Here is a 14,251-nt window from a genome sequence, read left to right on the forward strand (position 1 = left end):
AAGATAACGTTCCTGGCTATACTGTGTGGGCGTGGCATATATATTGATACCAGGATTTTCTTGAATTGGACCTGGGGATATCTGGTTTCTGGGCAGCTGTTTGGGCCCTAGTAAGGCTGCCTACGAGGGATGCAGAAACAGTACGAACCCAATCAGGCTCAGTAGAGCTGCATCGAAGTGGATTACATCTGGAGGAGTGTTGGAGTGTCTGTTCTGCGTGGCGGGGTAGAACCAAATTCGGATGATTGGACTTCTGAGAGGTCACCAGAAAACTGTAAGGTCTGTCAGCAAATAGTTATGACGGCCTGAACCAAAACAATTGCAGTATTTGGAATTTGGCTCCCAGACGGCCTTGGATGCTGTCTATCTAAATCACCTCTTGGAGATGTTTGTAAACAGATGCTCTTCACCCCCGCCCCGTGTTGTGACCTGTATGAACTGGTATCCTGGCAACCAAGGCTGACTGTACCATTTTATCATGAACTGCTGGTCTGGAAGATGCGTGTCCATCACAGCATCCTGCTCGTCTCCCCTACCCACCCTAGTGCTCTCCAGGCTTTAAATGTGCTGCTGCTTTGCTGAGGTGTTCTTTTGGAACCTTGTAAGGTGTTCACAATGAACACAGTACGAGATGATTTTTTTAACCTAACTATCCTAATGTATCTCTTTCAGTTTTCCTGCTAAAGGTAGCGCCGGTAAAACGGCTGCATGACCTCAGACACCTGTCCCTCCTGTTTTTGTTTGTATTTCTTGGATGGGTGTTCTGTTAACTGTCCCCATTGTGGGACTAATAACGGTATTCGTAAATGGATGTGAAGTGATGAAACTCACCAGCAGGTGAAACATGTCGACGTCGAGGATACTCGGAGTGTTTTCTACCTGAGTGTCTGGAACCAAAGCTGCACACACACACATACATTACACAGTCAGAGTGCATACCCCAGCTGATCACTGTAAATGTACAAGTAGGTCACTCAGTGATCAGGTAGATATGTTAATTGATTACAAACAGAGGCTAAAGCTGAACACTTGAAGACTAAGCTTTAATTTGAGGTCATGAACATTCCAAACCAGAGGAACAGTAAATCATCTATATCATGGATCTTTATATGTAGTTTCTTCTTTTATAGTAATCAAAAATAACTGCATATGTGACTCAAAGCTGTTTCAAGGACAGGTGTAAGTTATTCTTTATTTCATCAGATTAAAGGTGTGCTGGTGATTCCAGGTGGTTGAAGCTGCAGTGAAAGGAGGTCTGAATGGCACAAGAAGTCCATCAGAGACACAGCAGGAACATCAGGAAAGGACACAACATTTTGGTCAATTCAGAGAAACAAGAAAATACAGCTGCTGGTCATAAAATTAGAATATCATAAAAAAGTTTATTTATTTCAGTAATTCCATTCAAAAAGTGAAACTTGTATATTATATTCATTCATTACCCACAGACAGATATATTTCAAATGTTTGTTTCTTTTAATTTTGATGATTATAACTGACAACTAATGAAAACCCCAAATTCAGAATCTCAGAAAATTAGAATATTACTTAAAACCAATATGAAAAAAAAGGATTTTTAGAAATGCTGGCGAACTGAAAAGTATGAACATGAAAAGTATGAGCATGTACAGCACTCAATACTTGGGGTCCTTTTGCCTGGATTACTGCAGCAATGCGGCATGGCATGGAGTCGATCAGTCTGTGGCACTGCTCAGGTGTTATGAGAGCCCAGGTTGCTCTGATAGTGGCCTTCAGCTCTTCTGAATTGTTGGGTCTGGCGTATCTCATCTTCCTCTTCACAATAGCCCATAGATTTTCTATGGGGTTAAGGTCAGGCGAGTTTGCTGGCCAATGAAGAACAGGGATACCATGGTCCTTAAAGCAAGTACTGGTAGCTTTGGCACTGTGTGCAGGTGCCAAGTCCTGTTGGAAAATGAAATCTGCATCTCCATAAAGTTGGTAAGCAGGAAGCATGAAGTGCTCTAAAACTTCCTGGTAGACGGCCGCGTTGACCTTGGACCTCAGAAAACACAGTGGACCAACACCAGCAGATGACATGGCACCCCAAACCATCACTGACTGTGGAAACTTTACACTGGACCTCAGCCAGCGTGGACTCTGTGCCTCTCCTCTCTTCCTCCAGACTCTGGGACCTTGATTTCCAAAGGAAATGCAAAACTGACTTTGATCAGAGGACATAACTTTAGAGCACTCAGCAGCAGTCCAGTCCTTTTTGTCTTTAGTCCAGGCGAGACGCTTCTGACACCGTCTCTAGTTCAAGAGCGGCTCGACACGAGGACTGTGACAGCTGAAACCATGTCTGCATACGTCTGTGCTGGTGGTTCTTGAAGCTCTGACTCCAGCTGCAGTCCACTCTTTGTGAATCTCCCCCACATTTTTGAATGGGTTTTGTTCCACAATCCTCTCCAGGGTGCAGTTATCCCTGTTGTTGGACACTTTTTTCTACCACATCTTTTCCTTCCCTTCACCTCTCTATTAATGTGCTTGGACACAGAGCTCTGTGAACAGCCAGCCTCTTTAGCAATGACCTTTGTGTCTCGCCCTCCTTGTGCAAGGTGTCAAAGGTCATCTTTTGGACAACTGTCAAGTCAGCAGTCTTCCCCATGATTGTGTAGCCTACAGAACTAGACTGAGAGACCATTTAAAGGCCTTTGCAGGTGTTTTGAATTAATTAGCTGATTAGAGTGTGGCACCGGGTGTGTTCAATATTGAACCTTTTACAATATTCTAATTTTCTGAGATTCTGAATTTGGGGTTTTCATTAGTTGTCAGTTATAATCATCAAAATTAAAAGAAAAACATTTGAAATATATCAGTCTGTGTGTGATGAATGAATATAATATACAAGTTTCACTTTTTGAATGGAATTACTGAAATGAATCAACTTTTTCATGATATGCTAATTTTATGACCAGCACCTGTACTGTCAAGATGCCATTGCCCATTGGTTTCTCCAATGTGGAGGTCCAAGCACTCTTCACTGCACTGGACAGCAGACATTGCTGGTCTCGTGTTTGGGGGGTTTGTCCTTGGGATGAACCAGTTTTTGCCTTAGGGTGTGACTTGGTTTGAAGTATACTGGGATGTCATGCTTGGAGAAAATTCTTCTGAGTTTCTCTGACAAGCCTGCCACATAAGGTATGACAATGTTGGTCCGCTTGTTGTTCTTATTCCCCCTAGTTTGTGTTTGACCTTCTTTCCTGTGCATCTTGGCTGATTTGATGAAAGCCCAGTCGGGATAACTATGTTTTAAGGACTTTCTTTGTGTGTGTTCCTTTTGTTTCCCGTCTGCTTTAGAGGAAATGCCTTCTGCCCGGTGTTGCAGGGTCCTGATCACCCCAAGTTTGTATTCCAGTGGGTGGTGGGAGTCAAAGAGAAGATACTGGTCTGTGTGTGTGGGCTTCTGGTAAACTTCAATGTTGAGGCTTCCATCTTCCTCAGTAATCACTGCACAGTCCAGGAATGGTAACTTGTTATCTCTGGTGTCCTCCCTGGTAAAACTTATGTATTTATCCACTGAGTTGATGTGGCGAGTGAAGGCTTCTACTTCTTGGGTTTTGATTCTGACCCAGGTGTCATCCACATATCTGTACCAGTGGCTAGGTGCCATCCCTTTGAAAGAACCAAGAGCTTTACCTTCCACTTCCGCCATGTAAAGGTTGGCTACAATGGGTGACAGTGGGGAGCCCATGGCACATCCATGCTTTTGTCTGTAGAATTCATTGTTGTATTTGAAATATGTTGTGGTAAGGCAGAGGTCTAAAAGCGCACAAATCTGATCTGGGTAAAGCTGGTTCTGTTTTGTAAGGAGTCATCTTCCTGTAGTTGTTTTCTGACAGTCTCCACTGCCTCAGTTGTGGGTATGCAAGTGAAACCACATCAAAGGACACAATGGTTACATCTGGATTCAGTGAAGTTGGTGAAGTTTTCAATGTGGTGGAGTGTGTTGCTCACAAGTGGCGATAAGATGGTGGTGAGGTGCTTGGAAATGTTGTAGATGACCAAGTTTATACTGCCAATACCAGGTCTGAGTGGGACTTCTTCTTTGCGGATCTTCGGCAGTCCATTAATGCATGGTGTAGGTGATAGTATGTATGGTGTTCAGTGGCTTTTTCTTTTCAAGTTGTTGTAGACAGCAGATGACTTTCTTCTTCAAGTCAGAAGAATTTTCTCCAAGCATAGTTATTATTAATCTCTGTCTCTTCCACAGTGTGTCTTTTGTCCTCTCTCTCCTCTCATCCCCAACCAGTCACAGCAGATGACTGCCCCTCCCTGAGCCTGGATCTGCCGGAGTTTTCTTCCTGTTAAAAGGGAGTTTTTCCTTTCTGCTGTTACCAAGTGCTTGCTCACAGGTGTTGTTTTGATTGTTGGGGGTTCTCTGTAATTATTGTAAGGTCTTTACCAAAGAAATGCTAAAATTACAATAAGCATGAACCACTGAGTATACTGTCACTGTCAAGAACCAAATTGTCTGATATGTTTAGCAGATCGGTGGTACATCTATGGCATCAATTTGAAAATCCTAGGTCACATCGTTCTCCAGTTATTGTGTTCACACAATTTTCAGAAAACTTGACCTTTGATCTCTGACCTTGGGGTGAAGGTCACTGAGATTCCAACTTGTCTGAGCTTTTTAGTAGATGCATATGTGAATTTGAACATCAGATCAGATAGTGTTTTATTTGTCACATGCACAGTTATACACAGTACAATGCACAGTGAAATGTATTTTGTACCTGCAACCATATATACACACACATATAAATAAGAAGAAGAATAAAAATAAAAAAAGTAATTCACACTATACACTATACTCTATATACTATACACTATACACACTTTTATAAATTATAATATTTACATTGTGCAATAATGGTCCAGTTAGGGCTCAGAGTTGAGCAGACGGATGGCTTGTGGGTAAAAACTCTTCTTCAACCTTTCAGTCTTAGCCCTCAGGCAGCGGTAACGCCGGCCTGATGGGAGCAGGGAGAAGAGAGAGTGTCCGGGGTGGCTGGGCTGTTTTAGGATCTTCATGGCCCTCAGCCTGCACTGCTTGGTGTAAATGTCCTGCAGGTTGGGGAGGGTGGTTCTGATGGTCCGTTCAGCTGAACGAACCACCCTTTTTAGGGCCATGAAGTCCTGCTTGGTGCAGTTTCCCATCCAGGTGGTGATGCTCCCACGCATGATGCTCTCGATGGTGCAGGTGTAAAAGTTCCTGAGCACCTTGAGTGGGAGCTTGAAGTCTCTCAGCCGCCTGAGGAGGTAGAGACGCTGTCTGGCCTTCTTCACAGTGATGTTTATGTGTTGAGTCCAGGACAGGTCCTGTGAGATGGTCACTCCCAGGTATTTGAAAGTGTCCACTCTTTCCACCTCAGCACCACTGATGACAAGTGGATGGTAGTCCCTCTGCTGCTTCCTGCTGAAGTCCACGATCAGTTCCTTCGTTTTGCTGACGTTGAGCAGGAGGTGGTTCTCCTGGCACCAGTTCTCCAGGCGGGAGACCTCTCTCCTGTAGGCTGTCTCCTCATTGTGGGAGATTAGTCCCACAACAGCAGTGTCGTCAGCAAACTTGATGATGACGTTGGACTCTGACGTGGCCTCGCAGTCATGGGTGTACAGTGAGTACAGCAGACGGCTGAGCACACAGCCTTGGGGGGATCCAGTGTTGAGGGTGAGGGAGGATGAGGTGAGGTGACCCACTCGTACCACCTGTGGTCTGCTGGTCAGGAAGCTGTGAACCCACCTGCACAGGGATGGGCCCAGGCCCAGGTCCAGCAGCTTAGAGACCAGCCTGGAGGGAACTATGGTGTTGAATGCTGAGCTGTAATCTACAAACAGCACTCTCACATAGTTCCCCTTACCAGTGTCTATGTGTGAAAGGGTCTTGTGGAGGAGGAAGGATATGGCGTCATCTGTGGATCTGTCTGGCCGGTATGCAAACTGTAGTGGGTCGAGGGTGGTGGGCAGTGAGGAGGTGATGAATGTCTTGATGAGTCTCTCAAAACACTTCATCACCACAGAGGTGAGTGCTATGGGCCTGAAGTCATTGGGGCTGCTGGGGTGTGGTTTCTTTGGGACAGGGACTATGATGGACTTTTTAAAGCAGGTGGGAATCACACACAGTTTCAGTGAGAGGTTGAATATCAGTGTAAACACAGGTGCCAGCTGGTCAGCGCAGGTCTTAAGGACACGTCCACTAATACCGTCTGGTCCAGCCGCTTTCCTGGTGTTTACACCTCTAAACGCCCTCCTCACGTCGCGCTCCGTCACAGTGAGTGTCTCCTCCCCTCCGGCCGGGAGCGCAGCGGGCTGTCGGCTTCCCGACTCAAAGCGCGCAAAGAAGATGTTGAGTTGATCAGCCAGAGAAGCGTCGGCACTCACCGGGTGTGTGTGTGGTGCTTTGTAGTCCGTGATGGTGCGTAGTCCCTGCCACAGTCCCCTGGGGTCAGACTGTTGTAGTTGCTGTTCCAGTCTGCGGCCGTAGCGATGTTTAGCCTCTTTCACCGCTCTGCGGACGTTGTATGATGCAGCCTTGTAGTCCTCCATGTTCCCAGAGGCGAGGCCGGAGTTGTAGGCAATGGTGCGGGACCTCAGGGCGTCGCGGACAGATTCATCCACCCACGGCTTCTGGTTGGGAAAAGTCCTGATGGTCCTCCTAAGTGAAGTGTCTTCAACAACTTTCCCAATAAATCCCACGACAGTTTCCGTAAACTCCTCGATGTCTCCGCCCGCGCTGCTGCGAAACATGTCCCAGTCGGTTGAATCCAACGCACCCTGCAGAGCGGCCTCTGTTTGATCAGACCACCGTGTCACTTCTCTCACAGCAGGGGGTTCCTGCCTGAGCCGTTGTTTGTATTTCGGCATGAGAAGGACAGAGGTGTGGTCAGACTTCCCAAAAGGCGGAAGAGGCTTTGCTTTGTAGCCCTCTTTGAATGCAGAGTAGCAGTGGTCTAGGGTCCTCTCTCCTCTGGTGGGGCAGTCGATGTGTTGAATCAACTCCGGTATCAGCTTTTTCAAGTTTGCACTGTTAAAGTCCCCGGCTACGATGAGAGCCGCATCACGCTGGTTAGCCTGATAGGTGGAAATCGCCTCATGTAGCTCGGATAGTGCAGTGTTTGTGTCCGCCTGAGGTGGAATATAGACGGCGCTGAAGATGACCGAAGTGAACTCGCGGGGCAGGTAGTGGGGGCGGCATTTCAGGGTTAGGAGCTCCAGGTTAGGTGAACATGATTGTTTCAGAAGGACAACATTCCTACTGTCACACCAGTTGTTATTAATCATTAGGCACACACCTCCTCCTCTTGATTTTCCAGACTCACTCGTTCTGTCCGTGCGATGAACACTGAAGAACTCCGACGGCTGTACGGCGTGGTCCGGTATGAGGGGGGTCAGCCATGTCTCCGTGAGACAGATGATGTTGCAGTCCCTTATGTCCCTCTGAAACTGTATCCTGGCCCTGAGTTCGTCCAGCTTGTTATCCAGTGACTGGACATTAGCCAACAGGATGCTCGGCAGTGGCGTTTGGTGCGCTCTGCGCCTCAGCCTCTCTCTTACGCCGGCTCTTTTCCCTCGGGGCCTTGTCCGTGACCTGGTCCGTCCTTTGTTTGAGCTGGCCCACTGGAAACGCTGGATCTCCTGAGGCCAAGTCGGGTCGGGAGAAAAAGGTGTCAGAATACAGCCAGAGTGCTGTATTCTGATATTAAAAAGAGTCTGTCTGTCATACGTGATATGACACAGAGCAGGCGGAATTATAAAGTCCAAAATTAGAGCTAAACCTAATATATACAAACAAAGCGTAGGAGCAGGTACGACGGCTGCTGACCTCACCGGCGCCATCTTGTAAACATAATAATAATAATAATGATACATTTTATTTGTGGGAGCCTTTCAAGACACTCAAGGTCACCTTACAGAATAAAACAGTAACATACGAACAACAAAACAAAATAAAACAAGTACAAAATAAGCAGCAGTACAGGAGTAATAAAAACAATTTGCTAAACCTAGTGAATGAAATCCCTAGTAATCATTGTAATTAGATTCTGAATGCTTGTTTAAACAGGTGAGTTTTTAGATGGGATTCAAAGAGGGACAGACTATTGATGTTCTTCAAGGATTGTGGGAGTGAGTTCCAAAGATGAGCGGCTGTGTAACAGAAGGATCAGAATCAGAATCAGAATCAGAAGGTTTTTATTGCCATATGGGTGAACAGGTTCACAGCATTAGGAAATTGCTGCGGTACTTCGTGCTTACAGAAAAAAAACAAATAAGTATAAAAACTATAAGACAATATACAAGTATACAAATTGCAAATATACAGAGATATTAGAGCTATAACTATAGCACAATATTACAAAATTACAAAATATACAGTGCAGAGACTAATTAAAAGATAAAAGAATGTAGACTATATTCCACTAATATGTACATCAGTGCAGTCAGACAGGTGCATAGACATAGGGTCATCAGCGTTTGTGGAGGGTGGTAGTAACAGTCTTAGGGTTATTGTTCATGAGTCCAACAGCAGAGGGGAAGAAACTGTTCTTATGGCGGGAGGTTCTGGTCCGTATGGACCGTAGCCTCCTGCCTGAGGGGAGAGGGTCAAAAAGTCTGTGCCCAGGGTGAGAGTGGTCGGCTGTGATCCGACCTGCACGCCCCAGTGTCCTGGAGGTGTACAGGTCCTGGAGAGATGGGAGGTTACAGCCAATCACCTTCTCAGCAGAGTGCACAACGCGCTGTAGTCTCTGTTTGTCCCTAGTGGTGGCTCCAGCGTACCACACAGTGATGGAGGAGGTGAGGATGGACTCAATGATGGCAGTATAGAACTGCACCATGGTCCTTGCTGGCAAGTTGAATTTCTTCAACTGCCGCAGGAAGTACATCCTCTGCTGGGCCTTTTTGATGACAGAGGTGATGGTGGGCTCCCACTTGAGGTCCTGGGTGATGGTAGTTCCCAGGAAGCGAAAAGAGTCCACTGTGGTGATGGGGGTGTCAGTCAGGATGATGGAGGGTAGAGGGGCTGTGTGCTTCCTAAAGTCCACTATAATCTCCACTGTCTTCTGGGCGTTCAGTACCAGGTTATTGTGGCTGCACCAGGACACCAGACGTTTGACCTCCATCCTGTAGGCCGACTCGTCCCCGTCTGAGATGAGTCCGATGAGAGTCATGTCGTCTGCAAACTTAATAAGCTTGACAGACTGGTGGTCAGAGGTGCAGCAGTTGGTATACAGGGAGAAGAGCAGAGGAGAGAGGACACAGCCCTGAGGAGTGCCAGTGCTGATGGTCCGGGAGTCCGAGACATTCTTCCCCAGCCTCACGTGCTGCTTCCTGTTCATCAGGAAGTCAATGATCCACCTGCAGATGGGATCTGGCACGTTCATCTGGGACAGCTTGTCTTGGAGGAGATCAGGGATGATGGTGTTGAAGGCAGAGCTGAAGTCCACAAACAGGATCCTGGCGTAGGTTCCCTGGGAGTCCAGATGCTGTAGGATGAAGTGCAGAGTCAGGTTGATGGCGTCGTCCACAGACCTGTTGGCTCTGTAGGCAAACTGCAGGGGGTCCAGAAGGGGGGCTGTGAGGGACTTGAGGTGGGACAGCACCAGACGCTCAAATGACTTCATGACCACAGAAGTCAGTGCCACAGGTCTGTAGTCATTTAGTCCAGTGATCCTTGGCTTCTTGGGGACAGGAACAATGGTAGCGGTTTTAAAGCAGACAGGCACGTGGCAAGCCTCCAGTGAGGAGTTGAAGATGTTCGTGAACAATGGGGCAAGCTCGTTAGCACAGTGTCTCAGTGTGGCAGGTGAGACACCATCTGGACCTGGAGCTTTGCGAGCTTTGACACTCCTGAACTGCTTTAGCACCTGGTCCTCCTGAATACAAAAGACTGTGGGGGTGGGGGAGGAGGGGGACTCTGGGGTGGGAGTCCTTGATGATGTGGGCTTCTCTGAGGTGTGGGGAGTGGGGGAGGTTGGGGGGTGAATATTTGTGTTGGCTGTATTGTAGTTGGGACTGGTGGAGGTGTGAAGGCTGCTGAACTGACCATCAAAACGACAATAGAACTCGTTCAGTCTATTTGCAGTTTGTAGGTCGTCTGTGGAGTGGGGGGTTTTAGGCTTGTAGTTGGTAATCTGCCTAAAACTTTTCCATACAGAGGCCGCGTCGTTCTCTGAGATCTGCTGCTGTATATTCTCAGAGTGATGTGATCTAGCAGTGGCCACTTCCTTGCTAAACCTGTACTTGGCCTCTTTGTAGCAGTCTTTGTCCCCACTTTTAAAAGCCTCCCTCTTCTCTATCCACAGCTGCTTCAGTTTGGGAGTAAACCAGGGTTTGTCACTGTTATAACTCACCCTGGTGCGTGATGGCACAATGCTGTCCTCGCAGAAGTGGATATACGAGGTTACAGTGTCCGTGTAGTCATCCAGACTGTCACAGGCAGCCCTCATTGAGTCCCAGTCTGTAGTTTCGAAGCATGTGCGGAGCTCCTCCACAGCCTCACGGGTCCACTGCTTTGTTGTCCTCACCACAGGTTTTGAGAGCTTCAGCCTCTGTCTGTACGCGGGGATCAGGTGGATCATGTCGTGGTCAGAGAGGCCGAGTGCAGCGCGGGGCACTGCGTGATAAGCCCCTCTTATCGTGCTGTAGCAGTGGTCTAGTGTCTTCTCCTCTCTGGTCGGACATGTGATATATTGTTTATATTTGGGAAGTTCCTGTCTCAGGCTGGCTTTATTAAAGTCCCCAAGTACGATGATAAGAGAGTCCGGGTATGTCCGCTCCATGCACAGAATCTGCTCTGTGAGCGCGCACTGGGCCTCGTGCACGTCCGCGTCCGGCGGGATGTAAACAGCAGCCAGTATGAATGAAGCGAACTCCCGCGGAGAGTAGAACGGTTTACAGTGAATGAAAAGATATTCCAGTGAGGGAGAGCAGTGCTTAGCAATCACTGTCACATCCGTACACCAGCCACTGTTTATGTAGAAGCAGACTCCTCCACCTGTAGCCTTGCCGGAAAGCGCAGCTTGCCGGTCTGCGCGGAGGAGATGAAATCCCTCCAACTGGAGCGCGCAGTCCGGTATCTCCTCACACAGCCATGACTCCGTGAAGCATAACACACAGGATATGGAAAAGTCTCTATTCATGCTCCTCATCAGTATCAGTTCGTCCATTTTGTTCCTAAGTGAACGCACGTTGGAGAGGAAAATCCCAGGTAAGGCTGTGCGTAATCCACGTCTCCTTAGCCTCACAAGGACGCCAGCGCGCTTCCCTCTCTTTCGGCGTCTCACTTTCTGGGCCAGAGTGTGTAATAAATCCGCCGCAGATGCGACAAAAACAGGAAATAAATCCGAAGGTGTTGTGGACCTAATGTTGAAAAGCTCTTCTCTGGTGTAAGAATACCCAGAAGAGTGTCCAGACACAGAAATAACGCACAAAAACAAACAAAACAGAGCGCACCGAAGTACCAGGGCATCCATTCGCGGCGCCATCTTGGAAATAATCTAGACCCCATTGTAGATAGACAGACAGGAGGTGTGGAGAGAAGCATGGAAGAAGAGGAACAAAGTGTATGTGAGGGAGTGTAAAAATGAATAAGAGCAGCGATATATGGGGGTGCAAGGTTATGAAGAGATTTGTACATGAGTAGGAGAATCTTGTATGGTTTATAGGGAGCCAGTGAAGTTCCCGAAGGATGGGGGTGATGTGTTGAGTGGAAGGGGTTCAGGTAATGTGGGCAGCAGAATTCTGGACCATTTGAAGTTTATGGAGGAGTTTTAGTGGTAAACCAGAGAGAAGTGAGTTACAATAATCAATGCGAGAAGTGACCAGGGAATGAACAAGGATGGCGGTGCTGTCGGGTGTGATGGATGGACGAAGGCGGTTGATGTTACGTAGATGAAAATATGCAGACCGAGTATGGTTATTGATGTTCTCAAAGGAGAGTGTGCTATCCAGGATGACGCCCAGGATCTTGACTTGGGAAGAGATAGGGACAGTGAAGTTGTTGATAGTGAGTGTAAAATAATTTGATTTGGCAAGAGTGGACGTTTTACCAACAACAGTTATCGCGTTCACAAATTTGAAAGTTGGTATCCCACCCGCCTAGTGAAGTAACAACAATACCCCTCAGCCTAAAAAGGTTGAGGGGTAAAAAGACCTGGAGTTCACAGGAGAAAAAAGAGTGGGACGATCTCAGGATCCTTTCTTGCATCACAAGAGTCAGTCAATTGAGAAAAACATGTCATTATCCAAGAGAAGAATCCAGAGGATTTAGGTCATCCATCAGCCTCAGAAACAGAAAGATTAGAGTTTAAAATACTGAAAAACAGGCTGAGCAGCTCTAAAACAGCATGTTTTGGACTCATTTCACTATGAGAACCTGATGTAGCTGCATTTCACTCTTGAAGACTAAACTAAAAGGCAGAAAATGCCTCAAAAGGTTAAAAATCAGCTGGTTCTGGACGCCTACAAGTACCTTGGACTGTGATTACACAGCACGCTGGACTGCACATGCAACACAGAACGTCTATACAGGAAGGGGCAGAGCAGGCTGTACTTCCTGAGGAGGCTGCAGGCTTTTAACATCTGCAGGAAACTCCTGGAGATGTTTTATAAGACTGTTATAGTGAGTGTCCTGTTTTACAGTGTGTTGTGCTGGGGGGGCAGCACATTCAGGAAGGACACATCCAGGCTGGACAAACTGATCAGGCGGGCCGGCTCTGTGGTCAGCATGAAACTGAACTCTGGTGACGGTGGCAGAGAAGAGGACAATGGACAAACTGCTGGACATTGTGGATGATGCCAGTCACCCTTTGCACACTGTCATCAGCAACCAAAGGAGCCTGTTCAGTGATGGACTGCTCCTTCCCAAGTGTAGGACCAACAGACTGAAAAACTCCTTTGGCACTCATCAGACTGTACAGCTCCTCTCTGGAGGGGGGTAACACGAAAACAGAGGGAGGGGAGGAGTAGCAGCCTGAGCCTGACCATGACAACATAAAAAATACCTGTCTGTTTTATTATTTTTTCATATGTTTGTTTATTGTGATTTCTGCTGTGTTTGTGTTCCTATTTTTGTTACCTGTAAGAGCTGCTGCTGGAACTTTAATTTCCCTGACGGAACCTTTCTAAAGGGATTAATAAAGGGTGGTTACATATTCTAATCTTTACTGCCAGCTTCCTCTGAAACAGGAAACTAGCTGAGAATGGAAGCATAATGCTTATGAACACAACTTCAGATCCACCCCTTAAATTAAAGGTCAAGAGTTTTCACGAAACCTGTCCAAACACTGCTAGACCTGAGTGTGTGTGTATGCATACCTGAGAACAGTCTGATGAAGTGAGTCTGAACAGTGTTCAGAGGAACTGTAGTCCAACAGGCTGAACTGAACCTGGTGAGAGAGCTCAGACAGTCGTCCTGCAACACAACAACACACATGCACACACACACACACACACACACACACGTAACTGTAATGTTTATGTGGTCAAGTTGTTTCAGTTCATTCATTTTAGTAAAAAAAAAAAAAAATCATCACAGCTGAAAAGGAAAAAAATATGTCTGCATAAATTTATATCTGCTTTTCAAAATAAAAGCCTCTGATTCTGTGTGCCAAACACATGCCGTGAAGAACTCTGGATATTAAAAGTCAGAAATATTTAGCAACTTCAGTAAATGATTTCTAAGAGGGAGTGAACCAGTGACAGCGAAGGATACGCTAAATGTGTTTTAAATAATTATATGGTTACCTAGGTAACTGGAGCATCCACTGGAGACAACCAACAAGAAGAATGACTTCATATGTGGACAAAGCTTCACTAATCAATCTACTGATCTATAATTTAATTCTGGGACCTCATCTTAAACCCTACCCCCTCTCTGCCTGATCAGTCACAACTCTTCTTTCTCTTCTTTAAGTTTTACCTGTCTGCAAGGTAAACTTCCAAAAAGTGGCTTCTCCTCATCCATCAGCAGGCACTCTGCAGGGAAAAAGAAAAGAAAAAAAAACAGTCAGGACAACCTCTGACCTCTCAGTTGTGAGTACACCTGTGTCAGGTATGTGCGTGCGTACCTGTGTCAGGTATATGCGTACCTATCACGGTTCTAGCCAGAAATTTTTTTCAGCCGGGCGTGCCACATCCGGCCTGGGATCTAATTTTATACGGCCAGCAAGATGATTTCATATAACTATTATTAGAAAAAAATAACAGCTGACATTGTCTGCACAGCGAGTAA

General features: G+C 46.7%; 1 protein-coding gene across 3 annotated transcripts in view; it reads right to left on the bottom strand.

The window, feature by feature from the left end:
• ubr2 (ubiquitin protein ligase E3 component n-recognin 2) overlaps nucleotides 1-14,251 on the bottom strand; it is a 96,396-nt gene that overhangs the window by 10,051 nt on the left and 72,094 nt on the right. For all 3 annotated transcript variants that reach the window (XM_030747547.1, XM_030747546.1, XM_030747548.1), the window contains exons 36-38: nucleotides 13,940-13,995; nucleotides 13,336-13,432; nucleotides 832-899 (exon numbers count right to left, since the gene is read on the bottom strand). In XM_030747547.1, coding sequence (XP_030603407.1) covers nucleotides 832-899; nucleotides 13,336-13,432; nucleotides 13,940-13,995 — 221 coding nt within the window. The remainder of the gene's footprint in view (nucleotides 1-831; nucleotides 900-13,335; nucleotides 13,433-13,939; nucleotides 13,996-14,251) is intronic.

This window comes from Archocentrus centrarchus, chromosome 15, assembly GCF_007364275.1.
Source record: "Archocentrus centrarchus isolate MPI-CPG fArcCen1 chromosome 15, fArcCen1, whole genome shotgun sequence".
NCBI lineage: Eukaryota > Metazoa > Chordata > Actinopteri > Cichliformes > Cichlidae > Archocentrus > Archocentrus centrarchus.